We start from the raw sequence: 13,016 nt of genomic DNA, 5'->3' as shown, positions 1-13,016 counted from the left end.
CAGCTACCACCCTATACTCCTCCTGCTGGTTGTAGCTGGTCACAGCTTTGTTTCTCCTTACCAATCACAGTACTGCTTTGTCAGTGACCATCGTTCTCATTGGTCAGTCTGAGACTATTTGGTTTTGAAAGTCGAAGGGTGATTGGCTGTTTGTGTGAAGCAGATTTGGTTTAAACTAGGGGGCGGGAGTGTGATCAGTTTGAATCCGAAAATAAGTATCTTCATTCGGTCTGCTAACGAAATTCCACCCGGTGAGTCCCACAGGTAAAGCAAAAACCGCTTTATCCACCTGGATATGTTTAAATCGTGTTGATATGTTGTGGCTGTTTATCTGTTTATTCTGGGGTTTTAGAAATAAACATGCTAACATCAGAACTAGCTGTAGCAGTCGTTAGCATGAAGCTGCTAACGGACGGCTGCTAATCTGGTTCTGAGAGACTGACGGTCAAACCGAGCTGTCCGTCGGTGGTCTCCGTGTAGCTTCAGGAGGTTCATCGGTCAGGGAACCAGGGTCAATGTGTCGGTCCCTCTGAGGCCCGGTCGGTCTGTGTGACCCACTGTGCCTGTTTCTAACAGGAACCGGACCGTTTGTACTCATGGCCTCTCAGAACATGGACCCAGCATCAGCTGCAGCCTCCTCCACGGCCGCACTGAAGGGCAGTGAGAGCGGCGGCAGCGCGGCCAGAGGCTCCGTGTCCAAACGGTGAGTACTGGACCGCAACGGTACCGGAACAAACAGTCCGGCTGGGAGCCTTAATCACCTTTCGCCAGGCAAAAGACTGTTGTAATGACTATAATGCTTATTAAAAGCTAATGGAGAGTGTGGAAATGACTATCTGCTTAACATAACACTCTTGAATGAAAGTGAACATTTTTATGATCAGACAGGGGCTGGAATCAGTGTTTGGTAGATAATAAACTGCTGTAGCTGCTTATAAGGGTCCTTTAAGCTGCTGTTATGTTATCTTTAATGAAGTTAAGCCATTTAAACACAGAAACAGGGTGTTGTTAAGTATGATCTGCATCAGCGAGCAGCAACATTAACATGAATTCAAAAGAGGATTTATTTAAAAATGAAAACATCCAGAGCAGCATTGGTTCGATGAGCTCCCAAAGCTCTAAAACTTTGGACCAGACAGTTTGCTGCTCACGTGATTGATCACAGCAGTTTGATCATGTTGGAGTTGGACTTTAATGTGTGTGTGTGTGTGTGTGTGTGTAGGCTGCAGCAGGAGCTGATGACTCTCATGGTGAGTTAACTTTTACTTTTTGTCATCACTGATCAACACCAGCTTCTTCTTGCTCATCAGCAGGATCATCCCCACACTTCTGATCACATCCTCAGTTCGGCTGTTTCCTCCTCGGCTTCATGGCTCTATTTTAAACGTTCATTTCCTGTTTCACTAAAAACAAACTACCAACATGACCACTGCTGCTTTCTACATCCTCAGCTCATATTTCCACAGTTACAGATATTATTCATATCAATGATTAACTGTAAGGAGTCTGAAATTAAGATGAACACCCCTCCAGCTGTCAGTTTCACCAATCTTTGAATGGCGAGAGATTTGAGCCGCCGACCTTCCGGTTATTGGACGACCTACTTTAACCACGGCCGCCCAAATGAAAACCAAACCAGAGTTACTGGTTACTGTAACTGAATTTAATCTAACAGCAGCTGTCCTCAAAATCCTGGAGTTCCTTTTACCTTTTAACCGGGCGGCGGGCCTTTAATCATGGAGACTGGCCCTTTAACCGGGCGGCGGGCCTTTAAACATGGAGACTGGCCCTTTAACCGGGCGGCGGGCCTTTAAACACGGAGACTGGCCCTTTAACCGGGCGGCGGGCCTTTAAACACGGAGACTGGCCCTTTAACCGGGCGGCGGGCCTTTAAACACGGAGACTGGCCCTTTAACCGGGCGGCGGGCCTTTAAACACGGAGACTGGCCCTTTAACCGGGCGGCGGGCCTTTTAACCGGGCGGCGGGCCTTTAAACATGGAGACTGGCCCTTTAACCGGGCGGCGGGCCTTTAAACACGGAGACTGGCCCTTTAACCGGGCGGCGGGCCTTCAAACATGGAGACTGGCCCTTTAACCGGGCGGCGGGCCTTTAAACACGGAGACTGGCCTTTTAACCGGGCGGCGGGCCTTCAAACATGGAGACTGGCCCTTTAACCGGGCGGCGGGCCTTTAAACATGGAGACTGGCCCTTTAACCGGGCGGCGGGCCTTTAAACACGGAGACTGGCCCTTTAACCGGGCGGCGGGCCTTTAAACACGGAGACTGGCCCTTTAACCGGGCGGCGGGCCTTTAAACATGGAGACTGGCCCTTTAACCGGGCGGCGGGCCTTCAAACACGGAGACTGGCCCTTTAACCGGGCGGCGGGCCTTCAAACACGGAGACTGGCCCTTTAACCGGGCGGCGGGCCTTTAAACACGGAGACTGGCCCTTTAACCGGGCGGCGGGCCTTCAAACACGGAGACTGGCCCTTTAACCGGGCGGCGGGCCTTTAAACATGGAGACTGGCCCTTTAACCGGGCGGCGGGCCTTTAAACACGGAGACTGGCCCTTTAACCGGGCGGCGGGCCTTCAAACATGGAGACTGGCCCTTTAACCGGGCGGCGGGCCTTTAAACACGGAGACTGGCCCTTTAACCGGGCGGCGGGCCTTTAAACACGGAGACTGGCCCTTTAACCGGGCGGCGGGCCTTCAAACATGGAGACTGGCCTTTTAACCGGGCGGCGGGCCTTCAAACATGGAGACTGGCCCTTTAACCGGGCGGCGGGCCTTCAAACACGGAGACTGGCCCTTTAACCGGGCGGCGGGCCTTTAAACACGGAGACTGGCCTTTTAACCGGGCGGCGGGCCTTTAAACATGGAGACTGGCCCTTTAACCGGGCGGCGGGCCTTTAAACACGGAGACTGGCCCTTTAACCGGGCGGCGGGCCTTCAAACATGGAGACTGGCCCTTTAACCGGGCGGCGGGCCTTTAAACACGGAGACTGGCCCTTTAACCGGGCGGCGGGCCTTTAAACACGGAGACTGGCCCTTTAACCGGGCGGCGGGCCTTTAAACACGGAGACTGGCCCTTTAACCGGGCGGCGGGCCTTCAAACACGGAGACTGGCCCTTTAACCGGGCGGCGGGCCTTTAAACACGGAGACTGGCCCTTTAACCGGGCGGCGGGCCTTTAAACACGGAGACTGGCCCTTTAACCGGGCGGCGGGCCTTTAAACACGGAGACTGGCCCTTTAACCGGGCGGCGGGCCTTTTAACCGGGCGACGGGCCTTCAAACACGGAGACTGGCCCTTTAACCGGGCGGCGGGCCTTTTAACCGGGCGGCGGGCCTTTAAACATGGAGACTGGCCCTTTAACCGGGCGGCGGGCCTTCAAACACGGAGACTGGCCCTTTAACCGGGCGGCGGGCCTTTAAACACGGAGACTGGCCCTTTAACCGGGCGGCGGGCCTTTAAACACGGAGACTGGCCCTTTAACCGGGCGGCGGGCCCTAAAATTATGTCATGGGATGATTCTGTTAGAAGAAAGTCATAATCCTTTGAGAACCTTTGATCTTTTTGATCTGGGATCATCAGATGGTTAATCGATACTGCCGACTGATGGAGCCTCTTCCCATGTTCATTTTACCACTCGTCACCTCCTGTGTCCAATCAGAAACTCAGGATCCAAGCCCGGTCCGATCGGCGCAGACTGGGCTTTCTGGGTGGCTAATAGCTGAAGCACACCTGTGATCATGTTCTCTGTCTGCTGCAGATGTCGGGTGATAAGGGGATCTCAGCATTTCCAGAATCAGATAACCTCTTTAAATGGGTTGGAACCATCGACGGAGCTCAGGGGACGGTAAGCACACCCAGATGAGTGGGTCACGGTTCTGTGTGACATACTGACCTGTCCGTCTCTGTGTCAGGTGTACGAGGGCCTGCGGTACCGGCTGTCCCTGGACTTCCCGGCCGGGTACCCGTACCAGGCGCCGCGGGTGAAGTTCGTCACGCAGTGTTTCCACCCCAACGTGGACGAGCAGGGCTTCATCTGCCTCGACATCCTGAAGGACAAGTGGTCGGCGCTGTACGACGTCCGCTCCATCCTGCTGTCCATCCAGAGCCTATTGGGAGGTAACAGAACCGCCTGTTCCGTCTGTCCTCTGGTTCTGTCCTCTGGTTCTGTCCTCTGGTTCTGTCCTCTGCGTCAGGCTCACTGTGTTTTTCCTCTTCAGAACCAAACAACGAGAGTCCACTGAACACGGCGGCGGCAGAATTGTGGGCTGACCAGGATGGTGAGAACCCAAACAGAACCGATTTCTCAGTCATTAAACGCGGACGGGACCAGAACCTGCAGTTCTAACTGTTGTTTCTCTTTCAGCCTTCAGAGCCCACCTTCACGCCGCCTTCCAGAAGTGACGTCACTCTACGCCTTCTTCGTCCGTCTGTCTGTAAAATATTTTTATGTTTGTTCACCTCACTGTTAATAAAGTTCTTAATTCAACTCCCACTGCCTCCGTGTGACGCTCGACCGCCGGTACCGCTTCTGTGTGAGGCTCGGCCGCCGGTACCGCTTCTGTGTGAGGCTCGGCCGCCGGTACCGCTTCTGTGTGAGGCCGCATGCAGCTAACAGGAAGTGTTTGGGCGTTAGCTCATGCAGCTAACCGGAAGTGTTTGGGCGTTAGCTCATGCAGCTAACCGGAAGTGTTTGGGCGTTAGCTCATGCAGCTAACCGGAAGTGTTTGGGCGTTAGCTCATGCAGCTAACCGGAAGTGTTTGGCCGTTAGCTCGTGCAGCTAACCGGAAGTGTTTGGCCGTTAGCTCGTGCAGCTAACAGGAAGTGTTTGGCCGTTAGCTCATGCAGCTAACAGGAAGTGTTTGGCCGTTAGCTCATGCAGCTAACAGGAAGTGTTTGGCCATTAGCTCATGCAGCTAACAGGAAGTGTTTGGCCGTTAGCTCATGCAGCTAACAGGAAGTGTTTGGCCATTAGCTCATGCAGCTAACAGGAAGTGTTTGGCCGTTAGCTCATGCAGCTAACAGGAAGTGTTTGGCCGTTAGCTCATGCAGCTAACAGGAAGTGTTTGGCCGTTAGCTCATGCAGCTAACAGGAAGTGTTTGGCCGTTAGCTCATGCAGCTAACAGGAAGTGTTTGGCCGTTAGCTCATGCAGCTAACAGGAAGTGTTTGGCCGTTAGCTCATGCAGCTAACAGGAAGTGTTTGGCCGTTAGCTCATGCAGCTAACAGGAAGTGTTTGGCCGTTAGCTAATGCAGCTATCAGGAAGTGTTTATATGGAAGAGAAAATTAATAAAAATAGTTTTGGCTAAAATATTTGAAGATGAAGACTCAGAGAGGGCGAGGATTTCAACACCCGCAGAGGTGAGGGAGGCACGGGTCGACCAAATGGTGATGACGGGGAAAAGGTGGAGGTAGATGGGACACAGGGTGAGTCTGAATGGGAACCTGTGTGTCAGCAGTAATGAACACTGGGTTTTTCTGAATACTGATGAAGTGAACCGGGGGATCAGACACTTTGATGAGCCTGTTGGCTAACGAGGAGACAGATGTGACAGATGTTGAGCCCACTGAGCTGTTGTCCCTTTTCCTAACTGATGATTTCTGGACTCTGATAATAAATTAAACTAACAGATATGAACACCAGTTCTTGGCCACTCAAACACTGACACTTCTTACTGACATTCCTTCTTCTGATTTTCTGTTGTTTCTATGTGGACAAAATGACGAAAAAGATCATAAGTTGGAACAGCTTTGTTAGTAGTTGTGTTCATGAATTCAGAAAAGGATCATAACCCTATCTTATCTGACCATTTTTGATAATCTTCACATTACTTGATTATACAGCTTCTGAAAATAATTCTACATATAGAAGGTGTCTGTCAGAGAATGCTGTAACCAGATTTAAAGAGTTGATTTCATCATCCTTTTCTTCACTGCCATGTGCAGATATGACAGAGGACGGCTACCTAAACTTTACTCCAGTAGAACTTGACTCTCTTGTTGACAGCACTATAGTTTAAATGCGTCCAACACTGGACAATGTTGCCCCTCTGAAAAGGAAGGTAATCAGTCAGAAGAGGTTGGCTCCTTGGTATAATTCACAGCTGCTTTAAAGCAGACTGAAGAAAGCTGGTTTCCAATAGAACAAATAAAAACTGATCAGCAGGTGTTGCTGAATCACGTGACTGTGGTCATCAGCAACAGTTGGTATTTATATTCAGGTGGATCAATCAGAAGCTCTGACTGAAAAATATAAAAACAAACTGACATTTTATTGACCCACAGAGCAGGTTCAAGCATTTATATTGTTTTTGTATTGGACAGACGATTTAGGTTTGTTGACTTTATTTTAAAGTACAACATTTTCTGTGAATCTGAACATGAAACTCAGTGCAACACGTTTGTCTACCCGACACAGCCGAGGCCGCAGCACGGACGCTGGCAGCAGGCCGACACATTGCTGGACACAACCTCGACCTCCATCAGATCCTCCAGGTTGTCCTCTGGATCGATGACATCACTGCGAGCTTCGGCCCACGCCGGCTGGGTCGCCTCCACCGACCAAAACGCGACCGGAACCTGCGGACCGAGCTTAGGTCACACACAGGAACACGTGTTCCATCAGGCTCTCACAAGAAGTTCCAACTCACCCTCAGCTGCATCTCACTCAGCATGGCCTCCAGTCCTGTGATGTGATTGGTCAGATCTGTACTCGGCACCTCCTCCAGTGGGAGCCAGGGAACCTGGACAAGAGCCACACGGGCTGCCACACCCACCACGCCATCGATACATCCTGACAGGGAAAACAGACAGGTGAGGTGCAGACTCCACATAGAAAGGAGTCAGCTGAGGTGGTTCATCTGGTTAGGATGCCTCTTTGTCGCCTCCCTTTGAAGGTTTTTCAGGCAGGTCCAACTGGGAGGAGGCCCTGAGGAAGAACCAGAACTCACTGGAGGGATGATATATATCCCATCTGGCCTGGGGACCCTGCTTCTCACCTGATAGCAGCTGGCATGGGCTCCTCCACCTTATCCTAATTATGATGAAGCAAGTAGAGAGATGGACTTCTTGATGGAGAAATGTTGTTGGTATGGGTGGCTTGGTCACCCTGTAGGTTGATGTGCACAGTGAAGAAAACCCCAAAAATTTAAAATAGGAAAATAGAAACAACTTTCTTTGGGCCCTCAAGGGCATGAACCAGGTCTTTATCTGGGAACAAACCAGTGGTATCTGTGTCATGGAGGACTCAGATATTATTGGTTCTCTCCCATGAGCTGTCACCTTATCGTGGTGGGGGAGCTTGCGTGCCCCAATGAGTCTGGGAGCTATGTTGCCCGGGGCTTCAAGCCCCTGGTAGGGTCACCCAAGGCAAACAGATCCTAGATGAGGGACCAGACAAAGAACAGCTCAAAAGACTCCTTATGATGAAAAATAAATTTGGACGACGATGGATGACGTGGGTCCCCTTTCCGATGGGCTCACCACCCGTGGGAGGGGCCAAGGGGGTCGGGTGCCATGTAGCAGCCGAAGGTGCTACTTGGCAGTAGCCTTGGCAGTCTGATCCTCGGCTACTGAAGCTAGCTCTTGGGACGTGGAATGTCACCTCTCTGTTGGGGAAGGAGCCGGAGCTGGTGCGCGAGGCTGAGCGGTTCCAGCTAGATATAGTCGGACTCACCTCGACGCACGGCTTGGGCTCTGGAACTAGTCCTCTTGAGAGAGGTTGGACTCTCTTCCACTCTGGAGTTGCCCGTGGTGAGAGGCGCAGAGCAGGTGTGGGCATACTTATTGCCCCCCGGCTGTGTGCCAGTACATTGGGGTTTACCCCAGTGGACGAGAGGGTAGCCTCCCTCCGCCTTCGGGTGGGGGACGAGTCCTGACTGTTGTTTGTGCCTATGCGCCAAACAGCAGTTCAGAGTACCCACCCTTTTTGGGTGTCCCTGGGGGAGTCCCTGGGGGAGGCACTAGAGAATGCTCCAACCGAAGACTCCCTCGTTCTGCTGGGGGACTTCAATGCTCACGTGGGCAATGACAGTGAGACCCAGGTGTGATTGGGAGGAACGGCCCCCCCGATCTGAATCAGAGTGGTGTTATGTTGTTGGACTTCTGTGCCAGTCATGGACTGTCCATAACGAACACCAAGTTCAGGCATAAGGGCGTCCATATGTGCCCTTGGCCCCAGGACACCCTTGGCCGCAGTTCGATGATCGACTTTGTGGTTGTATCGTTGGACTTGCGGCCGTATGTCCTGGACTCTCGGGTGAAGAGAGGGGCGGAGCTGTCAACTGATCACCACCTGGTGGTGAGTTGGCTCCGCTGGTGGGGGAGGATGCCGATCAGACCTGGCAGGCCCAAACGTATTGTGAGGGTCTGCTGGGAGCGTTTGTCGGAATCCCCCGTCAGGAGGAGCTTTAACTCCCACCTCCGGCAGAGCTTCAACCATATCCCGGGGGAGGTGGGGGACATTGAGCCCGAATGGGCCATGTTCCGTGACTCCATTGTCGAGGTGGCTGATTGGAGCTGTGGCCGTAAGGTGGTCGGTGCCTGTCGTGGCGGCAACCCCTGAACCTGCTGGTGGACACCAGTGGTGAGGGAAGCCGTCAAGCTGAAGAAGGAGTCCTATCGGGCCTTTTTGGCCAGTGGGACCCTGGAAGCAGCTGATAGGTACCGACGGGCCAGACGGGCCGCGGCTTCAGCGGTTGCTTAGGCGAAAACTCGGGCCTGGGAGGAGTTCGGTGAGACCATGGAGAATGACTTCTGGACGGCCTCGAAGAGATTCTGGTCCACCATCCGGCATCTCGGATGGTGGACCAGAATCTCTCTGTGTTTTGTGGACTTGGAGAAAGCGTTCGACCGTGTCCTTTGGGGAGTCCTGTGGGGGGTGCTCCGGGAATATGGAGTGCCGGACCCCTTGATAGGGGCCGTTCGGTCTCTGTATGACTGGTGTTAGAGTTTGGTCCGCATTGCCGGCAGTAAGTCGGATACGTTTCCGGTGAGAGTTGGACTCCGTCAGGCTGCCCTTTGTCACCCATTCTGTTCCTAACTTTTATGGACAGAATTTCTAGGTGCAGCCAGGGCGTTGAGGGTGTCCGATTTGGCGACCTCAGAATCGGGTCTCTGCTTTTTGCGGATGATGTGGTTCTGTTAGCATCGTCGGGCCGTGACCTTCAGCTCTCACTGGAGCGATTCGCAGCCGAGTGTGAAGCGGCTGGGATGAGAATCAGCACCTCCAAATCCGAGACTATGGTTCTCAGCCGGAAAAGGGTGGAACGCTCTCTCCGGGTCGGGAATGAGATCCTTCCCCAAGTTCAGGAGTTCAAGTATCTCGGGGCCTTGTTCACTGGGAGGGACGAATGGAGCGGGAGATTGACGGCGGATCGGTGCAGCGTCTGCAGTGTTGCTCTGCACCGACCCGTCGTTGTGAAAAAGGAGCTGAGCCAAAAGGCGAAACTCTCTATTTACTGGTCAGTCTACGTTCCCATCCTCACCGATGGTCACGAGTTGTGGGTAGTGACCGAAAGAACGAGATCGCGAATACAAGCGGCCGAAATGGGTTTCCTCCGCAGGGTGTCTGGGCCTCCCTTAGAGATAGGGTGGGAAGCTCAGTCATCCGGGAGGGGCTCGGAGTAGAACTGCTGCTCCTCCACAGGGATGTCTGGGTTTCTCTGTTAAAGCTGCTGCCCCCGCGATCCGACCCCTGGATAAGCGGTAGATGATGGATGGATGGTTCTAATTGAGGTTTTCTGGACCTGAGAAAGCTCCTGGTTCTAAGGCTCTCTGGAGCTGTCTCAGTAAAACCCAAGAGAAGGAAGAAATGTGTGAGGGAATGGCGCTGCACAGCCAATCAGTGCCCACATACTGGATGGCAGATCTACAGCTCACCTGTGTTGACCAATGAGCGTCTGCTTGAGCGCTCAGACAGAGGGAACTGTCCAATCAGATCACTGGCCTTATGGAGGTCAGACAGGAAGAACTCTACCGCCGACAGAAAGAGAACCCAGAGACGCTCTGACACCTGTTTGTTTTCCACACGTGAGGGGGCGGAGTTACAGTCTGAAAGCAGGCGCAGCAGGCGGCGGGAAAGACCTGCAGAGAGATAGACAGTTGAGCCTCAGAAAGGTGAGACAGAAAGCTGGGAGTCAGAGACAGACAGGTTAGAGTCAGACAGGTGAGTCAGACAGGTGAGTCAGACAGGTGAGACAGACAGGTTAGAGTCAGACAGGTGAGACAGACAGGTGAGTCAGACAGGTGAGACAGACAGGTGAGACAGACAGGTGAGACAGACAGGTTAGAGTCAGACAGGTGAGACAGACAGGTGAGTCAGACAGGTGAGTCAGACAGGTGAGACAGACAGGTGAGACAGACAGGTGAGACAGACAGGTGAGACAGACAGGCGTTACCGGTGCAGATTCGATGTCCAAGTGCTCTCGTCTCGTCCAGTTCATCTCGCAGGAAGCTGTTGTCCGCCGAGCTGCCGAGTGACACAACTAACTGTTGGAAACAGGAAGTGACCCGACTTAGAGCATCCTGAGCGCGCTCACATTCGCCCTGCTGTCGCCGCCCTATGGTCAGTTCGTCCACTGAACGGCGCCACCGACTCATGATGTCATTAACCACTATAACCACCAGGAGGTAGGTGAGGGATCAGGTGATTGTCTGTTACATAAGCAGAAACTTAAAGTCATAAATGAATGCCATAGCTTCAAAGGACGGCAACACTCTGATGCCTGACCAATCAGAGGCCGCCATCTTTACCACGTGTGATGTAACCAGAATGTGAATTAATAAAGTATGAGTGTAAAAAGGCTGCCGGAATCTGACTTCCTGTTTAATTTTAAGATAAACATAATTTGTCCACATTCACTGGTTCTGTGGGAACATCTGAGGGTGCTTCGCCTCTGACTGAAGGGACTATGTTAGACTCAGAGATGGGAACGTTGTCCTTCGTCGTAACACTGAGGATCTGAGAAAGTCCTCTGATGAAGCAATGAATGGGAAACTTATCTTTAATACAGTGTCTATCTGACCTTCATCAGGTACATGGGCTCAGAGTATCCTCACATTCATATATGTACACACACTAACACTTAAAATCAATTATCCAATCAGAGGATTGGATTCGCTTTATTTAAAATTACACATCAAACCATTCTTATACAGACACCAGATTACACACAGTAAATACCATTAAACCTGTAGGGGTCCCGAAGATTTTCCTTTTTAATGGTATTTATTGTATAAAATATAATGTCTTTATGTCCCATGTACCTTCTGAAGTTAAGGTAAACTGAAACCGTCTGTGGCTGGTTGCTGGTTTTCTTCACGATCGTCTCTGTGTTTGTCTGTCTGTTCCTGTCCCTGATGGCTTAGGGTTAGGGTAGGCGTGGTGGCTGGTGATAACCTGATTTCCTCATCACATTTACCTGTGGCTGATCTGGTATTTCCTGCTTCATTAGCTCCAGTTTTGGTGGAAATCACTAAGGCTAAGTTCACACTGCAGTTGCAAGTGACCTGAATCCAATCTTTTCGCTCATATGTGTCCCATATCTGATGTGCTTTTGACAGTGTGAACAGCACAAGTCGCATTGAATCTGACATTTTAGAATCAGAATCGGGCCACTTGTAAATGTGCTACTGAATCGGATACGTAACTAATTTTTTTTTAATCCAACCACAGTCTGAACAGCCAGGTCACATTTAATGCGACTTTGACGTCATTCTGACCCGCCCTGCACTGTTTTGTAAATGAATGACAAATAAAGTTAATTGAAAAAAGAAAATAAAGTGTGCCACAGGCGGGAGCCACAATAGCGCAAACGGAGGACTTTGCGATGCCAAACAGGTTGCTGTAACCCGCCCCCGTTGCTACCCAATATGGCCCCACTCCCACTCGCTGTCTCAAGGAGATGGATCTCCTGAACGACGCACAGAGCCATCAGTAACATCTGAATTCTCTTCCCCCTCTTCCTCCTTCGTGATGTCACCCGCTCACAGATTTACCGTCTGACAGCACACACTATTTTCAGCATTTAGCCGTACAGTCCAGCAGTACCGTTGCTGTTGCCATGGTCGCTTCCGTAAACACCATTGTGGTGTGGTCTATGGGTGTGATGTCATCAATGATAAACTGCGCATGCAGGTCACTTCAGGAGTGTGAGGTGTTCACACAGAAATCCGTAGACTGGTCACATTTAAAGACGTAATGGGAACCTGCAGTGTGAACGTCGCCTAAGACCTCTATCTGCTTTTCAGAGAGTGTGACTGGATCTACCTCGGCTTAGCCAAATTGCTTCTTCGAAAGGAGAAGTCACTCTGCACCGACACCACATTTACCAGCCTTGACTCCAGGGAAGTTATCCAGAGCCTCAAACAAAAAATGTACCGATCGGTACAATCATTCTGGAACAAATCTCCTCAGGAAAAACTAAAGATTCTTGTTAAATCACGTCTCCTCTCGGAGACACAGACCTTCCCCTGGATAAACACTCAGACCAGCATTTTCCAGCAATATTTTGGTTTATCTTATTTACCTGTAAATAAAGTGACTTACCTTTACTCACCTGTCCACCTCCCTGCTACAGAAGAAACCTTAATAGAAACATTGTATTAAAGATTCACCAAACTGGTGAACCTGACCTGTTACTTCGAAGTACATTAAGATGACACCTGTTACATATTCAGGTGTGCAAAGCTTTTTTTTTAACTATAGTATGATGGAATCTGTCCTCCAAAGGATTCTTTACATCGTAACAGTCCTTCAGTCAGAAAGACAACAGTTAATAATCCTTCCTCAACTTTGAGAAGCATTCTTAGGTCGGTTATTGGATAATAATAATTATACAATATGAAGGATAATTAACGCGCATTAAAGTGTCAGCTGTAGACTTGGAAACAGAAGCTCCTGTAGAAAAACACCTGTAAGGTACGTCCTTTAGAGATCACACAACAGATATATATATATATATAGAGAGAGAGAGAGAGGTAAAAGGCATATTGTAAAGAACC

At 50.9% G+C, this 13,016-nt stretch overlaps 2 protein-coding genes across 2 annotated transcripts; one reads left to right on the top strand and one right to left on the bottom strand.

The window, feature by feature from the left end:
* Window positions 1–68: 68 nt before the first annotated feature.
* Window positions 69–4,501, top strand: ube2c (ubiquitin-conjugating enzyme E2C). The gene is made up of 7 exons (XM_072381342.1): window positions 69–251; window positions 577–703; window positions 1,223–1,250; window positions 3,773–3,859; window positions 3,927–4,131; window positions 4,233–4,292; window positions 4,379–4,501. Exons 2-7 carry the CDS (start codon window positions 597–599, stop codon window positions 4,414–4,416), a joined length of 525 nt encoding a protein of 174 aa, XP_072237443.1. The 5' UTR covers window positions 69–251; window positions 577–596; the 3' UTR covers window positions 4,417–4,501.
* A 1,913-nt stretch (window positions 4,502–6,414) lies between these two features.
* Window positions 6,415–10,613, bottom strand: LOC140304053 (regulator of G-protein signaling 9-binding protein). The gene is made up of 4 exons (XM_072383063.1): window positions 10,412–10,613; window positions 9,894–10,097; window positions 6,665–6,807; window positions 6,415–6,593 (listed from the first exon to the last, which is right to left on the bottom strand). The coding sequence occupies exons 1-4, from the start codon at window positions 10,611–10,613 to the stop codon at window positions 6,420–6,422; spliced, it is 723 nt and encodes a 240-aa protein (XP_072239164.1). The 3' UTR covers window positions 6,415–6,419.
* Window positions 10,614–13,016: the final 2,403 nt, after the last annotated feature.

The sequence above is a fragment of the Leuresthes tenuis genome, unplaced genomic scaffold (assembly GCF_036924035.1).
Source record: "Leuresthes tenuis unplaced genomic scaffold, fLeuTen1.0.hap1 SCAF_3, whole genome shotgun sequence".
NCBI lineage: Eukaryota > Metazoa > Chordata > Actinopteri > Atheriniformes > Atherinopsidae > Leuresthes > Leuresthes tenuis.
Note: the sequence above shows the minus strand (reverse complement) of the source record. Positions and strands in the feature narration are given on the sequence as shown.